This window comes from Syngnathoides biaculeatus, chromosome 4 (genome assembly GCF_019802595.1).
Source record: "Syngnathoides biaculeatus isolate LvHL_M chromosome 4, ASM1980259v1, whole genome shotgun sequence".
NCBI classification, from domain to species: Eukaryota; Metazoa; Chordata; class Actinopteri; order Syngnathiformes; family Syngnathidae; genus Syngnathoides; species Syngnathoides biaculeatus.
The window spans coordinates 18,549,921-18,569,208 of NC_084643.1; the positions used below are offsets into that span (position 1 = coordinate 18,549,921).

General features: G+C 43.1%; 1 protein-coding gene across 1 annotated transcript in view; it reads right to left on the reverse strand.

Annotated features, from left to right (window-relative positions):
* The window catches only part of msi1b (musashi RNA binding protein 1b), a 33,197-nt gene that overhangs the window by 6,207 nt on the left and 7,702 nt on the right, over positions 1 to 19,288 (reverse strand). The window contains exons 2-11 of the mRNA XM_061817136.1: positions 18,676 to 18,960; positions 18,399 to 18,439; positions 17,928 to 18,009; positions 17,698 to 17,782; positions 12,394 to 12,435; positions 11,323 to 11,415; positions 5,964 to 6,012; positions 5,399 to 5,481; positions 5,217 to 5,334; positions 3,732 to 3,812 (exon numbers count right to left, since the gene is read on the reverse strand). Coding sequence (XP_061673120.1) covers positions 3,732 to 3,812; positions 5,217 to 5,334; positions 5,399 to 5,481; positions 5,964 to 6,012; positions 11,323 to 11,415; positions 12,394 to 12,435; positions 17,698 to 17,782; positions 17,928 to 18,009; positions 18,399 to 18,439; positions 18,676 to 18,734 — 733 coding nt within the window. The 5' untranslated portion in view covers positions 18,735 to 18,960. The remainder of the gene's footprint in view (positions 1 to 3,731; positions 3,813 to 5,216; positions 5,335 to 5,398; positions 5,482 to 5,963; positions 6,013 to 11,322; positions 11,416 to 12,393; positions 12,436 to 17,697; positions 17,783 to 17,927; positions 18,010 to 18,398; positions 18,440 to 18,675; positions 18,961 to 19,288) is intronic.

Below are 19,288 nucleotides of genomic sequence, written 5' to 3' on the forward strand. Positions count from 1 at the left end.
GCAACAAGACACAGGATGCTCATGCATGTGGCCAACTGTCACTGCTGTGGGAGAGAAATGGAAAAAAACAAAATGGGAGACAGAGCCCAAGCCTCAACAAATGGCATCGTTGACAACAAATGTTCAAAAATTGGGCAGTGTGACATTATCTCAAATAGTCACTTAGTAGCGCCAACGAAAACAGCAAAGTACATTGCAGAAGACAGATTACCAGTGAACACGGGTGAAAATGAGGGATTCAAGTGGATGATTAAAGTCATGAACCCTAGTTACCAATTCCATGGTCCTAAATTGGAAATGGAAAATTTGAAAGCTTTTGCATGATCAGATTATACATGTTTATAAATTTGTAACTTTTACTTGTCTGACAGAGTTTGTATAATGTTGCACGTCATGTTCAGTTTTTCATAAAAAATAATCAATCCATACATTTTCTGAGGGTCACAAGAGTGCTGGAGCCCATCCTAGCTGTCATCGGGCAGAAGGGTTCAGGGTACACCTTGAACTGGTTGCCAGCCAATCGCGGGGCACATGGAGAGACACAACTGTCGCACTCACAATCAAATTAATGTTGCATGTTTTGGGATGTGAGAGGAAACCGGAGAAAAGCCACACAGGCACGGGGAGAACATGCAAACTCCACACAAGTAGGGCCGGGATTGGACCTGAACTGTGAGACCAACTCTACAGCTGCACCCACTGTGCTTTTTGTGCTTTTAATCAATGTTATTTTAGACCTGTTTTAACATGTGCATTAGTATTTCTATATTTGAGTGCATTAGTTGAAACAAAACACGTTGTTGTGTACAGCTGAAGCTTTTAAGTTCAAAAGTACTATGGCTCACTTGCACTCACTCTCACACTCATCTGTTGCAAAATGCATTTATTCTTCATATTCTTAAGAGATACATGTATAGAAAATGGAGGCATGTAGTTGTTTCCTGTGTCTTCGTTAACAATTACCATAAAAAAGCTTATTTAGTTTTTTTTTTTTTTTTCATTTTCAGGATGTCAGTGTGTGTGTGTTGTTTGATAGGAAGCAGTAAATTTTACTGCATCACTGTTGCTAATCCAATTAGCATGTTCATCCGAGTCCCTCTGCTGGCCACTCAATAGCATTACAGTTGATCAACTGCTTATCATTCCAACTTTGCCCTGTGCGTTACTATTGAGAGAACATACAGTCATTACAATGACAGTGCTTATACGATATATTATACAGCCCTAGTCACAACATTCCATAAACGACTGAAAAGTGCATCAGCACCTGTGAGTCTTTTTTCCCACATGTATGGGCACTGTATAAAAAAATGGGCTCCTGTGAAAATCCTTAAATGATCACTTAAAAAAACATAATATAGTCGGGGTGTGAACGATGAACTGCAATATAGCGGGGGAACACTGCATACGCCTAAACACTTTCAGAAACACTGATAACACACACATTTAGATAAATAAACGTGAGTGAAGCAGATCCAAATTCACTCCCTGATATTTACAGTACAAGCACCAATTTACACTCTCAGTTAATACATGCTCTGTGTCTCTGACAGTAGATTGGTTACACATTTACACACAACAGTTATAATACAAGAGTTATTAAAAAAGTGCACTGTTTTTACAGGCTAAATTAGTTTGCTGTCTAAAGAATCATCCATCCATCCATCCATCCATCTATTTTCTTAGCTGCTCATTCTCAAAAGTGTTGCGGGGAGTGCTAGAGCCTATCCCAGCTGTCAACAGGCAGGAGGCAGGGTACACCCTGCACTCTTTGCCAACCAATCGCAGGCCACATGGAGACACACAACAGTCGCACTCACGATGACTCCTAGGGGTAATTTAGAGTGTCCAGTTAATGTTGCATGTTTTTTGGGATGTGGGAGGAAACAGGAGTGCCCAGAGGAAACCCACTCAGGCATGGGGAGAACATGCAAACTCCACATAGGGAGGGCCAGGTTTGAATCTGGGTCCTCAGAACTGTGAAGCCAACGCTTTACACCACTCCACCATTCAAATTATGTTAATTTACCTTTGGCATTGGGCGACTATGCGAAGAGAAGGCTGAGTGACGTGCAAAAGCTGTCACTCATGTTTGAAAAATGTATGCGTGTGGTCCACCAGTCATGCTCACATAAAGTTGAGGGTGTGATTAGGGATGGAATCGCAAGACCTTAAAATAACTTACTGGATTAATATACCATAAATGTAAATTAAAAATAAAACCAAAAAATACATAATACATAGAAAACAAAAATTTCAAATTCAGAAATGATCATTTACAATTACAACTGATATTATTAGAACATGATATAAAACGGTATTTCAAATTTATCATCAATAAAACTTTTCGATCTGACAGACTTTATCTGAAGAAAAGTTAAAGGCACTGGCCTGTCAAGGAATAAACGGTCTGTACCCGCAATGTTTTGAAAATGCTGAAAGTTTAGTTCAACATAATCGCCATTAGTGGCAACAAGCTAGCGATACATTGTAACAAACATTCCTGTCAACAATCGTGATGTATTGTTGTGTGTGTGTGTGGGGGGGGGGGCACGCATCGCGGGACTGCCGTAAATAGGAGGCCGGCTTGCTGGAACGCGCCTTTGTGTGTGAGCTCGACGTATTGGCCACATTTGAATCAAGCGACGAGGTGTCTTTGCGTCTTTTTTTGGGAGGGGTGGGGGCCACGCCATACTGCCTCGCGATCGAAGCATTGAGCACCCCTGGTGTAACTGAATTTCCTCTGACATAGCAGTACGTGAAGAAGCTCTGAACATGCGCCAAACGTCCATATGCTCAGTACGTTTAAGTTGCATTTCCTGTTTCCAGGTGAATACTAATTGTTTTGGAGCAGCCTTGTTTAGTTAAAAACATTTATGAAATAAACACGTAAATTAATGTCAAGACTACACAAAATAAGTGACGTCTTTCAATCTATTTTTTCTACTCGTAACAAATTTTATGAACGGGATTTTTCATGCTCAACTGTCCAGATTTTCGAGCACAGAGGTGCGCGAGTGTGATCGCTGTTGTCAAATGTGAGTGACTGCATAAGGCATCGTAGGGGACAGAGGAGGAGGCAAACTGAGAGCCGAGATAAAACACATGTACGAATGTATGCACACACACCACATAATTCCACTCAAGTTTCTAGGGGCACATTGTGAATCAAGATGAATAAACTTGCAAAAAGCAAATGGAAAAACTCACGAAAAAGTTGTATTTTACCAATGTATGCTAGCGTGTGACAGCGCTAGCGTGACTCTGTGATTGTCGAGTGTCCAATGGAAACGAAAAGCATCATAGGTAAAGATTGACGTTCCTCCTAGCGAATGGGAGGTCAGGAAGAGCCTACGGTGATAGCCAATGGGAGAGCAGCTCTACTGCGCCACACAAACCAAGATACAGGATGTTTACGTTCAGTGTAATTTGGGGGCTGAGAATCAACCACCTATCTTTTCCTTTTGTGACTCGAATTTTCCTTCGTAACAATATTATAACAACATTGCAGACAATATTTTTCCCGAAGAGGCGTTTTGTAACCTGAATTGTTTGAAAGTAGAGGTACCACTGTATCCGTTTTGTTTTATGTTGGCACTCATGATGTGAACCTGAATGTATTTGTATGTGCTGAATCAAGCTCTTTTTAATTCAATCCTGCTTCTTGCCTAACAGTAGTGTAAACTCAATGAGCCATCATGCATCATAATGTGAGTGGGTGCTTTGTTTACCTGGGAACTGGTAGGTATATCCGGGGGTGATGCCTGCGTAGCTTCGACTGGTGTAGGTGGCAGTCTGGAAGCTCGGATAACCTGCAGAGACAAGATCATGAATGGAGTTTAGATGCAGTGACATTCACATTATGAGATTGTTTTACACAATCAGACATATGAGCAACACAACAACAACAAATCGTAGGGCGGCTGTGGGGGCGATTGCTATTGTACGGATGTCTCGGGGAAAAAAATATGTCCAAGTCTCATGCGACTTGGGCATGGCTTCCCAAGTCAGAGTACCAAGAGAAAACCCACGTGAGCACAGGGAGAAAAACTCAATTTCAAGAGTCAAACCCCTAAATAAAAACTGCGAGGTGGATATGGTGACCACTCGGCTTTCCCAAACCATTCACCCATCCATCGCCTGAGCCGCTTATCCTGTCACTCTAATTTGGTGCAAACACACACACACAAACACACAGAAACACACTCATCCAGTCCTCCCTCCCTTCCTGGCCACATCCAAATAAACAAAATGCTGTTCATTGCACGTTATTTGGATGTACACACCACAAATATAACAGATTCTTTCTTGTTCAGTAAGTGTGATGACCAAGTGTGATGGAAATTCGAAAGTACTTAAAAGGAAAAAAAAGACGGTTACTTGTTGGCCTGCCTCCGCCCTGCAGGGTGATATTCTATGCCTGGCACTTGTTTCTTCACAGGACCATGCATCTCATGCAAAGTCATAAAGCTAAGGCTTTGTACACAGCACATGAGTTCAATCACTAAAAAGATTTTAGTTTTCTCCATTGAACGATTTCATACCGTACTGTTGAAAAAGCTGCAGTTGTTCGACTGAACTGTAGGTGGGAGCATTAGCGTGTCTTGAAAACCCAACTTCTGTGAATCCTTGAAGATGAGTACTGTACAATACTTTGACAACTACCCAAGACTTATGTTCTAGCTAGTTTGAAGAGCAGAAATGCTAAAGGGTCGTCTCACGTTTAGACAGTGAAATATGTTTGTGACAAGAGTTATGGTAAATGTGTGCCATTTAAAATGTGACACTGACCACATTGGCCTTACTATGTCCTGACTCTGACTTGGCCATTCCTTTGAGGTTATATGTTGACAGTGCAACAAATAATGATTAGGTGCTATGTGGCATTAGAATAATATTTTTCACCCTGTAAAATCTTTTAAATATAGACAGCACTCAGGGAACACCAAATGAAGCCCAAAGTCTTCCCATTAAAGAGGGTATTTTGGTACTCTTGCATGCTCACTGGGTGACTTCTGAAGTTTAGATCTTGACGATCTAAGCTACATGGTGTTGAAGCAGAAGTTAAGCAACCCCTTTGACGGTTCAGCCTCCTTTTCATGATTTGTCACGCGACTTTTAAACGAGCTAAGGCCACGTGTGTTGGAAGAGTTTTTGAAGCTCAGATGAAAAAAGCAGCTACTCCATCCATCATGTGCTGATCAATAGGAACTTACCCAGCATACCAATCCCCAGCATGAAGGCGTCCATTCCATAAGGCATCACCCGAGAGCGTCCCCTGGCTGACCCGGTAGGGGACATCACCTCCTTGGGTTGCGCTTTCTTGCACTCCACCTGTTTCGATGGAAAACAAATTCAAGCAACGTGTTGACTTGAAATTTAAAGTCGAGTTGCTCACCATTTTGTTGTTGATCTCGTGGAAATGAATCTCACAAACTTTCTCCACCACATCCTCGTTCTCAAACGTCACAAAGCCAAAGCCTGATGAGGTACGAGGCAAGTGCATGAAGTGAACGTTTCACACAACATGGTAAGATTCAGACAATATGCCTTTATGCAGACTGCTAATAGTCTGTAATAGCTGCTTAACCCCCCTCAATCTCACAGACATGCGTACACACACACCTAAACACACATATACACACTCATCCAGTCCTCCCTCCCTTCATGGCCAGAAGGCTGGGGCAAAGCCGGTAGACTGTCATAATCGATCAGTCCCAGGGTGGGGAGGTGGTGCTTAAGGAGGCTTTATCCTGATCCTGATTAACGCACTGGCTAATTAGACTAGCCCCGTTTGTCTCCTTGAGCTCAGCCCACAGGAAGGAGCTTTGCGGGGGGGTGGGAGGTGGGGGAATCAATAGATATCCAGGAAGGACCGGAGGAAGAGTAGCAACTTGAAGAGGTTGAGAGGAATGGTAGGAGTTGTGGGGAGTGAGGAGAGTGAGGAGGTCAGCCTGTCTCACCTCTGTGTCTGTTGGTGGTCTTGTCGAACATGAGCATGGCATCATCGACCTGGAGGGACAAAAAAAAGCCAGTGTTACACCACGCTCGCGGTCTCTCTCTCTCGCTCGCTCTCTCTCTCTCTCTCTCTCTGGCTCTCTCTTTCGCCACATGCCATATTGCCTGACCTCAGGCCTTCTCAAGTTCTACAGGGAGACTCGGCAACAGATGGACAGATGCAAAGAGGAGGAGCAACAGTAGTGGGAGGAGGAGGCAAGCACCAGGTTATGAAAGACAAGGCAATATGAAGAACTACTCCAGCACAAGGTCTTGCTGGGTATGTGCACAATGCACATAATACTGGGTGGCATGCAAAGCTGGAAGTCACTGTGAAAATGTCTGCTTACAATCCTCCTCAAAGAGCCCATAATCTGCCCCCTTTCTACCATCCAAAGTTTGACATTCCCATGGAAACTGTACAAAAAGTGCTCATGAAATGGCCCAGGCCAACATCAAATATGGTTCGTGAATACAGTAGCGCAGACATGTCCAAAGTCCGGCCCCCGGGCCAATTGCGGCCCGTGGACAAATTTTTACCGGCCCGCGGCCTCTATCATGAAATCAATAATATGCGGCCCGCCAGCACTGTTGATCACAGTATAAAATACATGTGTACAAAAAGCTATTTTTCATATTTTTCATTTCACCAGAAGATGGCAGTAGCCCTGTGGCCGCACTCTGGCCGCTGTGACCCTTGACCTTGCGTGATCGTTTCAGCCCAACCCATTTCTAACATGGCGTCTCTAAACAAAAAAAGGAAAGTTGACCGCGAGGGCCGCCGCTCCCAGGACAAGTGGAAATTTGAGTATTTTTTCACTGAAATACGAAACAACTGTGTCTGCCTAATTTGCCAAGAGACTGTGGCTGTTTTCAAGGAATTCAACATCAAGAGGCACTACCAGACGAAACATGCTAGCTACGACAAGCTAACTGGGAACAAACGCGGTGAAAAAGTGAAGCAACTGGAAGCTGTTTTCACAAGAGTCCGTGAGTCAAATGAAAATGCCACAAAGGCAAGCTACGAAGTGGCAACGCTGATTGCAAAGCACTGCAAACCTTTCACTGAGGGTGAATTTATTAAAGACTGTGTAATGAAAATGGTTGAGAAAATTTGTCCCGCGAAGAAGCAAGAGTTTGCCAATATTTGCCTGGCTCGTAATACTGTGGTACGGAGAATTGAAGACGTTTCATTAGATATTAAGAGACAGTTAGAGGCAAAAGGAACTGAGTTTGACTTTTTCTCGTTAGCGTGCGATGAAAGCACGGATGCGTCCGACACCGCTCAGTTACTGATCTTTTTAAGAGGAGTGGACAATGACATGAACGTGAGTGAAGAGCTTCTGGACCTCCAGAGTCTGAAGGGCCAAACAAGAGGAACGGATTTATTTGTTTCTGTTTGTTCCACCGTAGATGACATGAAACTACAGTGGAATAAAATCACCGGGATTATTACGGACGGCGCACCTGCCATGGCTGGCGAGCGGAGTGGATTATCAAGCCTTGTCTGTAACAAAGTCAGCGAAGAAGGAGGCAGTGCTATTAAACTCCACTGTATTATTCATCAAGAAGTTCTCTGTGCCAAATATATGAAATATGATAATGTTATGAAACCGGTGATAAAGACTATTAATTATATTCGCTCCAAAGCGCTGTGCCACCGCCAGTTTCAACAGTTTCTTCTCGACATCCAGGCTGAATACGGAGATGTTTTGTATCACACCGACGTAAGGTGGCTCAGTCGGGGGTCTGCGCTGCAGCGCTTCTTCTCTCTCAGGGAGGAAATTGGACAATTCTTGACTAAAAAGGGACAACCCATGCCACAATTAAATGATCCTGTTTGGCTGGCTGATTTGGGATTTTTAGTTGACATAACGCGACATCTGAATGCGCTGAACACAAGCCTTCAAGGGCAAAATGCAGTGGTAAGCCAACTGTATTCACACATCAAAGCCTTTCGGACCAAGCTGCTACTTTTCCAAAGACACCTGTCACAGGCGCAGCCCAATACCGCACATTTCCCGTCGCTGCAGGAAATTGTGACCAGTTTCCCACAGATCAATATCAGTGCGCAAATGACAAAGTATGCAGCAGACATCTCATCTCTGGTTGAGGAGTTTCAGCAGCGCTTTCGGGACTTTGCAGCTATTGAAAAGGAGATCACGCTTTTTTCCTCTCCTTTCTCCGTGGACCCTGATGACGCTCCAGACCACCTGCAACTGGAGCTCATTGAGCTGCAGTGTGACGCCGAGCATCACAGTCGGCACCAACAGCTCCCTCTTGTCAACTTCTACCGCCAGCTGGATGAAGGCAGGTTCCAAGCAATTCGGACATTTGCTAAGAAAATGCTGAGCTTGTTTGGCTCCACATACATGTGCGAGAAGACATTCTCCGTTATGAACATTAACAAGAGCCGCATGAGGACGAGACTGAGTGACTCTCACCTGCGTGACGTCTTGCGCATCAAAACCACTGCTCTTGAGCCAGACATGGACTACATACTGCAGTCAAGATCCCAGTATCACCCTTCACATTTGTGCAGGCAAGACCTTTGTTAAGTCCTCTGAGTTGAATAAATTCTTAAATCTCAGTTAATTAATTTTTTTGTGATGGTCAAAATCACAGTTTGAATATGCAGTGATCATTGTTTTGTTTTCAGCACTTTTCCTACAGTGAGCATATAATAGTGAATAATATGTAATGTTTCACATGAACTTAGATATCCTTTATAGTTTTCTTAATTTTTTGTGGTTTGTGATTTCGGTAAAAACCTAAATGTAAAAAAAAATGTAAAAGTAAAAGTATGCCATTTGTAATTAAATTAAAAAAATCCCAAAAAGTTAATTTGTATTTAATGTTAATGGTTCAAAGAATGTCAGGCTAAATAGTCGGCCCCCACACATTTTCACCTTACCAAATCTGGCCCTCTTTGCAAAAAGTTTGGACACCCCTGCAGTAGCGGAAGAGCATCAATGAGACAAAGAGGGGCACAAAGAGAGAAACACGGTTGCGCCGAAAGGTGAATCTTGCAGGCAGGTGGCACCTCGATGAGAGAAGGGGGCGGGGGGGGGGGGGTGTAATAGTGAGTGAAATAGCGACAGGTGGAGGTATGGTTAAAAAAAAAAAAAAAAGAGTACAGAGAGCTGTAAGAGAGTCGGAGGAAAGAAAAAAAAGATTGGGTCAAAGTGGGAGGGAGGAGAAAGAAAAGACAAAGAGTGAGAGAACAAAGGGGCCTAGAGGTTTTGTTTGTTGGCAGACTCAGCCATAATACCTCCTTCTCTTCTCCCTTTGACCTCTCTCACCAGTCCGGCTTCACTTTATACAACACAGACACAGGTGTCTATTCTATTAACACACACACACACACACACACACACACACACACGCACTTTCTCATGTCAAAGTCGACCTGCTTTTTTCTCTCCGTTTGCGTTTTCTCTAATTATGGGCTCTTGAGTCTGCAAATGAATGAACATTTGAAAAATGAATCAGTGTGCTCTCCATCTATAATAGGTCTACTGGATGTTGCAGTGGATGTGATCCATACTGACGAGTATTATATGTGTATGCCAAAATGCTGAGTGAGGGGTGAAAGCAAAAGAGGGAGGGAGAGAGAGAGAGAGAGAGAGAGAGAGAGAGAGAGAGAGAGGAGTGTAGACCCCAAGGGCAGTTTGCCTCCAGAAAGGTCAAAGGTGAGTGAGAAGTGTCAGTATGAAAGCGGACCTCAAATCATGGCTTCCATCCACTCAAATGTTGGCATATCAAACAGAGCGTGTGCTGTGCTTGTTTTATCGGCTAGAACAAGTTTGTCCAAGAGGCCAAACAGTAGGCGCCTCACATCTGTGTCAAGACATCCCGGACACACTTTGTCAAAGAGTTGCGATCCCACAATAAACAAAAGAGGGGGTAGAAATGACAAGCAACAACCAGGAACTTCGTTTTAACGCGGCAAAGTGCGATCACTTGCATATCATTGCTCAATATTTCAAAGTGTGAGGACTTTAATGGTGTGCCGCTGGACAATATTCCCTCTTATCCTCAGCCCCCTCTCATCTTCCCTGTTATTCCCTGCACATCCCTCCCCGCACTGCTTTGTCCTCGCCATGACGGGACACAAAAGGTCCAGTGAGGCAGTCTAATCAGGAACTTCCATGGATGGCTGGAGCCCACATTTCACCGGCCATCCCTCGATATCTCTCTCGGCAAAATTCATCTAGCTGCTATGATTGAGATGGGAGCCCAGGAAGCCGGGAGGCCATACCTTTGGCACCCAAAATAATGTGCCACCCCGTTGGAAATACGACGGATGGCAGATTGCACAGGTTTGACTTTGAAAAAGTTTATGTCCACCTGTTACTTGATTGAAAGGTTTGTTCAAACTCACAATCGAGCAAAGTTTGAAACAGATATGAACCATCTGCTGGGAACACTACAGGCCAAATGAGCAAAATATTTGCCTGTCTTTGTAGAGAGGCATAGGAGCTATTGTAAATCTCCCTCACACCCTATCTTTGCCCCACTTCCCTCTCTTACGCCTCCACAAACCCCTCTCAATCAAGCCCTCCTCCCTCTCTGGCTGGAGCCTTTGTGGAGCCATCATCCATTCTTTGCACTGTGGCTCTGAAAACACACCACTTGATGTTGAAATCTATAAAAAGGCGACAAAACAGTTCTTTGAAGAAATACATTTAGGGGACATGTTAGGCGTACGAATCAACTTTTTTTTTTTAAATTGTTTCTAAACTCAAGTTGACCCCCACCAAACACACGCACATGCGAACACCCCTGAACACCACCTTGTCCCTCCTCCTTCGGAACAAAACCCCCTTACCCACAGAATTACTTGGGGACAATGGGCAAGCCAGGTCACCACGGTAACGGGTCAGGAGGGGGTTGTGGGTAGGAGCAGCTGTTACATCAGATTAATTCAGATTCTGATAATCCCTCCTCCTTCCTCACCATCACCATACACACAGCACAAAACTTTTTCAACCTACCCCTGCCCCCCACTCCTCCCCTCTGCACTCTTCCAGGATCCCCCAACTTTGCCTGCTGCTCGGGCCCCGAGGAGCCTCTGAGCCTCTTTAGTTTTCCCCGCTAGCCTCTCCAACAAGCCTTTTCTGCCCTTGTGTTCTCACCTTCCTCTTTCTTCACAGCAACTCCTTCGTTTACAAGAACACGTCCATCCACTTTCTCTAGCGTATCATCCCTATTTCATTTTGTGATAACTGGCCATTATGACATTATGACTTCAAAATAGGTGTATTCGGATTAATTTGTGCACCTCAGGATGTCAGTCAAAGTTGAAGTCAAAACCTCACTCACCTTCCCAAATTGGTCAAAGTATTGCTTGACATCTTCAATGGTGGTGTTTACGGACAGGCCTCCCACAAAGATCTTCTTGGTGCGAGTCACTAACTGTTAATCAATAGCAAAATAATTAGTTTTCACTCATTTGTATTGCATTAATGAATATGAAATAGCAAAGTGGCAAACGACTTTATACATTCCATTTAAAAATGTATTTCAGAGAAATGACGTTAACCGCACCGTTGTTTGTCACTCCTCAAAAAAGTCAAATATTCTATGAACAAAAACGTTCTTACAATACTTGGCCTTTAAATATAAACCTCCTCAAACAAAAAAGACATATTCAAAGACAGCATAAATAGAAGACATCAATCCCCCATTATTGATAATATTACATATTTGTACCTGAAAACATCTCAAATACTCATCTGATCCATCAGTTTTGTGTGTGAGGTGATTTAATTTGGAAGCCACTTAGTAAGTACAAGACACAAAGGCCTGCTTGAATACAACCTGCCCTTAAAACCTGTAATTATTTTGGGGTTTTCTAATAGGATTGGTCACACAGCAGCAGGGCAAGCAGCATGTCATCAAATCATCCGTTTTCATTTTATTATCTTATAAATAAGATGAGATAGAAATTGCTATGGCATTAAAAAAAAAAAAACACCTGAAGAGAAGTTGGTTGCGTGGATGCATTTCTGTTTGTACTCAGGAGGCAAAGAGATCAGCCGGATTTACAGCTATGACACCGGACAACATGTTCTAACCTCCGAGCTCCATTACAAGATCCTGCTCGTATAAAGTCACACAAAAAAATTGGTGCTTCTGCTTGGAACCAACATTTCATCTTTATATTTGGCTAATTTATTATTGTATTTAAAATCATTTGTCCCAAATAAGCATAATACAGCTTTTCATTTCTTTTATGTGTATTTGTATTAGACATATTCCTCCACTGGTGCAAGTTTTTGCGTTTGGCAAAATGCTGTCAAACTTGGACCACGACGAGGCGTACTGTACGTTTAGGTATTACTGGTAATGGTGTCTGACAGTTACATAAAATTGACATTAGATTTAACTCACCTTAGGCTGAGCCCTCCGAGGGAATGCGACCTTAGGATCAATCTATATAAGATAATACAGAGACAAAGAAGTGTGTTAAAATAATGTGATGTGTCGTAATCATACCTTATCCTTCAAATATACTGAATAGTATCTTATAAATTCCCGTTTATAAGTGATTTTCCCCATTTTCAATCTTTTATACGAACGATAACCTTTGGTAATGGAAATCAATTAGATTGACTTGATAGCACTAATGATTTTGCTTATCGCGCTCAGATACAAGTTGTTCTTGAATATACAGTACTGGAGTGTAAACAGTGTGCTAAGTAGACTAAGTGGGTTTTATAGGAAGAATACAGCATAGCATTGATATGACAATTAAAAAAATTTAGCCTGTGGAAAAAAATACTGAGAGAGAGCAATGTCACGTTCTATAATCCTGCCTCGTTTCATTTTTTGAACAGAATACAATGTCACTGATATGGAACAGTAAGCAACACATCAATAACATACACTAATAATCTCTAATGTAATCAGACGATTTGAGTCCTGTTTCTAACCACAGACTAATAAGAAATGAAAAGATTAAGACTCTTCCTAACTTTGGCAAAAAAACTACACTGATTTTTTTCACAATTTACAATCCCCATGCTGTCGTTGCTTTAAATAAGGGATAAGGCCTTGTGGGAAATTGTATTGAGTGCAGTTTAATATTTAAGAAATTTTATCCTAAAAAAAAATGCATACCTAATTTCCCAATAGAGCACTTTGAAATCCCTAAGTAATTTGTGATTAAATAATTAGGTATAGTGACGGACATCATGCTAAAACCTGTTACAATAGCATATGCAAGCCTAATTTCTATTTGATTGTGCTTTTTATTCCTCTGTGATGTGTGTGTGTGTGTGTGTGTGTGTGTGTGTGTGGTGTGTGTGTGTGTGTGTGTGTGTGTGGTGTGTGTGTGTGTGTGTGTGTGTGTGTTTCGGCACTCAGGTGGAATGCCTGGGAATGTTCAGTGAACCACCGCCTCTCTCGTCACCACCATGTGACATGTGAGCTCTTGGAATCTCACATGGCTACCACAATCACAAACCCACCTCACCTCTGTGAGGAGAGCCCGAGAGGAGTCAGCGGAAGCGAGTCAGAAAGAGCGAGAGCGAGAACGAGAGCGAGAGCGAGAGGTGGCCAGCTTGAGGAAGACAGGATAGAGGAGAAGGAGCCGTCAATCACACCACAGCGACAGGAGAGCCACCACACTTTGTTTGTTTGTGTTAGTTTGTTTTTGCCTCCTTCAGCTTGTGACGACAATGGCGCACGGCAACGAGCTCATCTACTGGGCCATGTGCGCTTTCTTGTGAGCGTTGGAGATTCCGGATGGTTCCCCCTTTGCAGTTCCTGTGTCCATTTATTTATTTTTGATTTTTTTTTTCATACCGATGTTAGAGAGAGCATCACACCATTCCATAAGAATCTCAATAGAGACATGTTGCATTTACTGTCAGTCTACACTGATTTAATACAGGTAGAGATCAACTACACGACTCCCCACTTGTACCACCATTACACTAACAGATGATGAGGAGGTACAGAGCTAAGATTAGTTTGTGACCATGAGAGGGTAAAGTTAAACTACAGTACAGTAGAAAGCTAGAGCCTCTATGGTAAATCACATGCGTTTACCAGAATGAGGACGACAGCATGTTTCTACTTGAATATGACTCGAGATTGCCACAGGTTTTTGTTTCTCTTCTAAAGAGTGAGAAGACTAAAAGGCTAAGACTGGAGGATCAGATGCAGAGTCTACTGTTTAGTTTCTATTGTGGCTAGACTACTCTGATAGTCACCTCCGGTCACCAACCCTCCTGATGGCCAACACTCCTGTGCACATTCAAAAACAAACAGACACACACAAACAACCAAAATCAAACAGGGCAGCACACAGCACATGAGTGGGAAGGAAATAGTGGACGTTAAACAATGACTGTATGAATGAAAATGACTCGTGCGGTTGAGAAAAGCGTTGAGAGATGAATGCAACAATAAAAATTGTTTTAAAAAGTTGACACTATCACATTTTCATCTTGTAAAATGCGGGCATGCAGCTTGAAGCCTCATGCATGCAAAGACGTAACCTTGCTGGAAGGTAAGAGAGGTGAAACTGGACGTAATTGCAAAAGAGATTTAGGAAATTAGAGCAATCACCTTTTGCCAGCCACATTAACCACGACTTAAGCGTGTGTTGGAACAGGTGTAATGTTCAGAAATGAAACCAAGATCAATTTTCAAATGGTTTCCATTATTCATGCGACATAACATGCGGTACGTATACCACGTGTACCACTCAATTGAAAAAAAACATTATTTTAGAGAGGGTAAGTAAAAATAAACAAGAGAGATAATGCGCTTGCACAAGTTTTTACTGCCTTTTACAACTGGGGATGTGTTCAAAATTGTCACATTCAAACATTGTTTGTACCGATATTAAGTCAGCGTACCCTGGAGTCACTATTACGACTGAAGTGCCTCGAATTTAACCCAAATAAAATTCTGATGTCCTAGCAAGCTTTTCCAAACTGCGTTTTGGCCTTCTACCATGAGCCTAAAGGTTTTTGACTGTTTTTGGAAATTGTTCATAATTTCTTTCAGCTTGACTCAGACGCCTGTTTAAGATGAAGATAACCTGCCGTAAGACACTATCACGCTTCATTGTAGCTATGATGTGTATGAGCCCAAAAAATCTTTTGGATTTATGGCCAAAAAGTTCAACCTTGTTTTTAGCGGACAGATTTTCCCACAGGCCTTCGAAAGATATTAAGTGTTTTGCTTTTTCGTTGAAAGTTCAATCAAGTTTTCATCTTGTCTCCGTACCCACTAGCCGCTGATTGCTCTCACATTGACTAAACAGCCATATTTCAAGGTAGTACTTTTTACATGTTTAGGAGAAATGTTCACTTCCTGGTATTGTCACTGTTGCGACATTTTTTTCACTTGCTATCACTTTGTTAGCTTGTATATTTAATGGCATGGAAATTATTTTACCCTTCTCCTAACTGATACCTTTGAACAATGTGATGTCGCTGATAATGTGGACATTCTCTGCTTGTGACTGCAAAAATGTCAGAAAACGGTTCCTGCTGTACCAGGAGATTTAAACTTTATTTGGGGTGCAGTTTATTGGGATATTTGAAATGGTGCCAGGTCAATGCCGACTCCCTTATATCATGAGTTTGCATATGATTGGTTAATTATGAACATAGTCCCATGTCAAGTAATGAGAGGGTGTGAATATTTGTCGTATATCATCACAGTTGTTTATTTCACTTAACTTTACAATTTTCTTTTCCCAATTCAGTTGTACAGATTATAGGACACAAATGTGCCAGTAAACACTTACAAATTATGTATTTATCTTGGTCTCATTTTGTTACGTCATAAAAACCCAGATCCCAGATACAGTATGCAACAGTTGACCTGACGATTCAAAACGCTCCACGTAGCATGCCAGTTGAGCAGCATCTCCGCAGGACCGGCATAGGCCGGTTGACTCCAATCCTATTAATTAGGAGAGCCACACTAATCGCAGACAGTGATTGCTCCCCCCATCGTGTTTCTGCTGATGCTGAAGTAGTTAACGAGAGCGCAAACTGTCAACTGTGCGCAACAAATGCGCAGTTAGTATGGGACGAACCCAGTTTAGAGATGGCAGGAAGCTGAGGGCCAACTCAAAGGGTAACGGTTATACGATCTCAGTAATACACTTGCCACTATATGTGCCTCCACACTAAGAGGAGCAATAAATTGTGTATTCGCTCGGTAGTCTGACTGCTGTGCAAAGGTCCGCTCATTCCAGCAGCGCCCGAGCGATTCATTCGGTCACAGCATGGCACATTCTTTGTGTTGCCACTGGAGAACCTTTTCTCTCCCCTCCCTAACAGGATAACCTGTCTGTAGAAGGGAGGGAGTGGAGGTTGGATGACCGGCCTCCCAAAAAAAAAAAAGTCTTCCTCCTGTCACCATACCACCCCTTTGGATAGTCTCTCGGTGTCCAACCTACTCCCATCCACTGCCAGGGCCCACGAGGCTACGCAGCATGAACAGTGGGAAGTTACAGATGAAAAAGAAAACTGAAAATAAACCTGAAATCACCGTCAATGTGCTTATCGTGAGACAGCAGGATTTAATGACCTTCACTCTCCTTGACTGCCTGTATTTACTGTCTTTTAGTGGCCAAGAAATAATTGTAAATGATGTGCATTGTTATCATCCTCTTTTTCTTTTGTGACAGAGCTATTCTTCAACTGTGGGGAAGCGGGGTGTGTGTGTGTGGGGGGGGGGGTCGCTATGGAAACCAACCCCATGGCGATTTAGTGGCGTCCAACCATGGTGGCACAAAGTGTCAGAGGCCTTGTCCCTAAGCTGAATGGATAAACAATTAGAAATTCATTCATTTATAATTCCCAACATATTACAGTTGTCATGCCAATGTGATTTCTTCAGATTTTTTTGTTTCTGGTGCAACCTTTTCTCTTGAATTTTATCGCCACTTTGAGTTGGAGCATCGTTCTGCGTACAAAAGAGGAAAAAGAAGTACGCGCTCCCGATTTCATTATTTCACTAACCCACCGCCATCGTGACTGCCACCGACAAATGAGAGTCGGCAGCAGTTGTCCCTATGGTGACCAACGGAGCTACATTGTTCCCAAAACTGGCCCATATTCATCACTGACACACACATACTGTACAATGTCAGGATCGTTCAAAACATCCCAGTTTACGTTTGTAAAGGTGGAATAACCTGCCATGCACTTTATCACTTTGGAAGTGTCACAAGAAGTTTATTTGGTGCAGCCGTGACACCTCGCTGGTCTTAGGTTGCATTCGCCCGTTCTGCTGGGAAAGCTTTATTCTGTAGGTCATTTCCACCCCTTGGGACAGAAAAGAAAAGGCAGGCGGAGAATAAAAGTTTTGTTTCCCTCTCCCTGGAAGCCAAATCCAAGATTGGCAAAGGGGGAAGTCACCCTGCTTGGTTCCCCTTGTTTCTATGGAAATTGACACCGGGTGACATTTTGCTGAATGTTTGGCGGAAAGCAAAGATATTGTCCCAAGTGTCTCCGCTGTCGCTTTATCATGCAAAAATATCCAGATCTGAGCTACGGCGGCAGGCTTTCATAAACAATGTTGTTTGAGAACGTCAGCACAGAGGAGATTTTAGTAAATTTAATGAACTGCATCAGCCTTGACTGGATATTATCTGAAAATGTACTAATCAAACAGCGGGCAAGGAAATTAGCCAGGGGGTGGAAGTAAAGACATAGAACTCACTGTTTTAGAGTCCAACTCATGCCTGGTTTGGGCCAAAACTTTATCCACACCAGCCTGATCCACGAAGGTGACAAATCCGAAGCCTCTGTGGAGATTTGGTAGTGGTGAGGAGGGGGGGGGGTACGAAAGTATTAATGACAGTGAAAACTATGTTGATGCGTAATGATATGTTATGAGCAGAAGGGAATCACATAAGACAGATAAACTTTCAGAGTAGACGCCAAGCTCACCTCGACCGCTTCGTAACTGGATCTCGCATCACCATACACTCCTTCACCTCGCCATACTTGCAGAAGTACTCCTTCAGACCCTCTGGGACACAAAGCAACAATAACGGGACACATTAGAGGACAATAGTGCTGCAGAGTAGAAGGAAATATGAGACGTAGTATTTGTATTTTTTGCCAAACAAATGGAACCAAGGATAATAAAGGCTTAGACTCACTACAAAGATTCTTGTCACATTTTTTTTTAATCGCAACAAGATTAAATTAGGAATTACATCCTTCTTCAAAGCAACATATATCACTATTTTTTTCGACACCAGTTCTGAATGGGTGCATTCATTCGAGCCCAAGGGAAAAAAAAAACGAACAACAAATTGAGCATCAGCAAGTGGAAATATCAAGAAAGGTAGATGTTCGAGTTCATGCTTCTTCATTCTCATTCCATGCACAGTGATGAACACATTTTAGATGTACCTTGTGTTGTTTGCCAGCTGAGTCCACCAATGAACATTTTGCTGTGGAAAGAAAGGGAATATTTACATTTGCACGAAGTGGCGAGTTGAATATTTGCGTGCTCACACTCCACAAACAAACAAAGTTGTTGATTAAACTGGAGCTGTGTGGTTGATCTGTAAAGATGTCATGAAGACTCCAGTGTGACGGTGTGCGCGCCTCATCTTGCACGCAGAATGCAAAGCTTGTTTCAGCCAACATGTGGGGCGGGGGGACAAAAAAAAGTTTTTTGACTTACCAGGGGTCGTGGGGGGAGTCTGTGGCGGACAGGCTGCTCTGGCTCCCTTCCGTGTCCATTCCGTGTCCTACTCGTGTGTGTGAGTGAGACGGTCAGGGCGGCTTTGGCCTTTGGTGTCGGAGGGGAGCGGCCCAGATGCGGGCTGGGACAGACTCCACCTCCTCGTCGTCCTCGTCCTCGACCCAGTCCACGCTGCTGTTGCTCCCTCATCCCTCCGCCAAGGGACGCGGCGCCACCGCGGGGCAAAACCCAAGCAGTGAGCGAGGAGGCAACTTCCGGTCTGAACTTCAAAAATAAGAGCAAGTCCATACCGTATGAAACACGGAAATACTGTGTATTGTTTTAAACACATTGCAGTAATAAAATAAATAATAATAATAATAATAAGGGCAGGACGGTGGGTGCAGCTTCAAAGGGTTGGCCTCACAGTTCGGAGGTCCAGGGTTAAATGCCGGCCCACCTGTGTGTATTTTGCATGTTCTCCCCATGCCTGTGAAGGTTTTCTCTGGGTACTCCAGTTTCCTAGCAAATCCCAAAAATAATGCAACATTAAGTGGACACTCTAAATTACCCCTAAGTGTGATTTTGAGTGCGACTGTTGTCTGTCTCCATT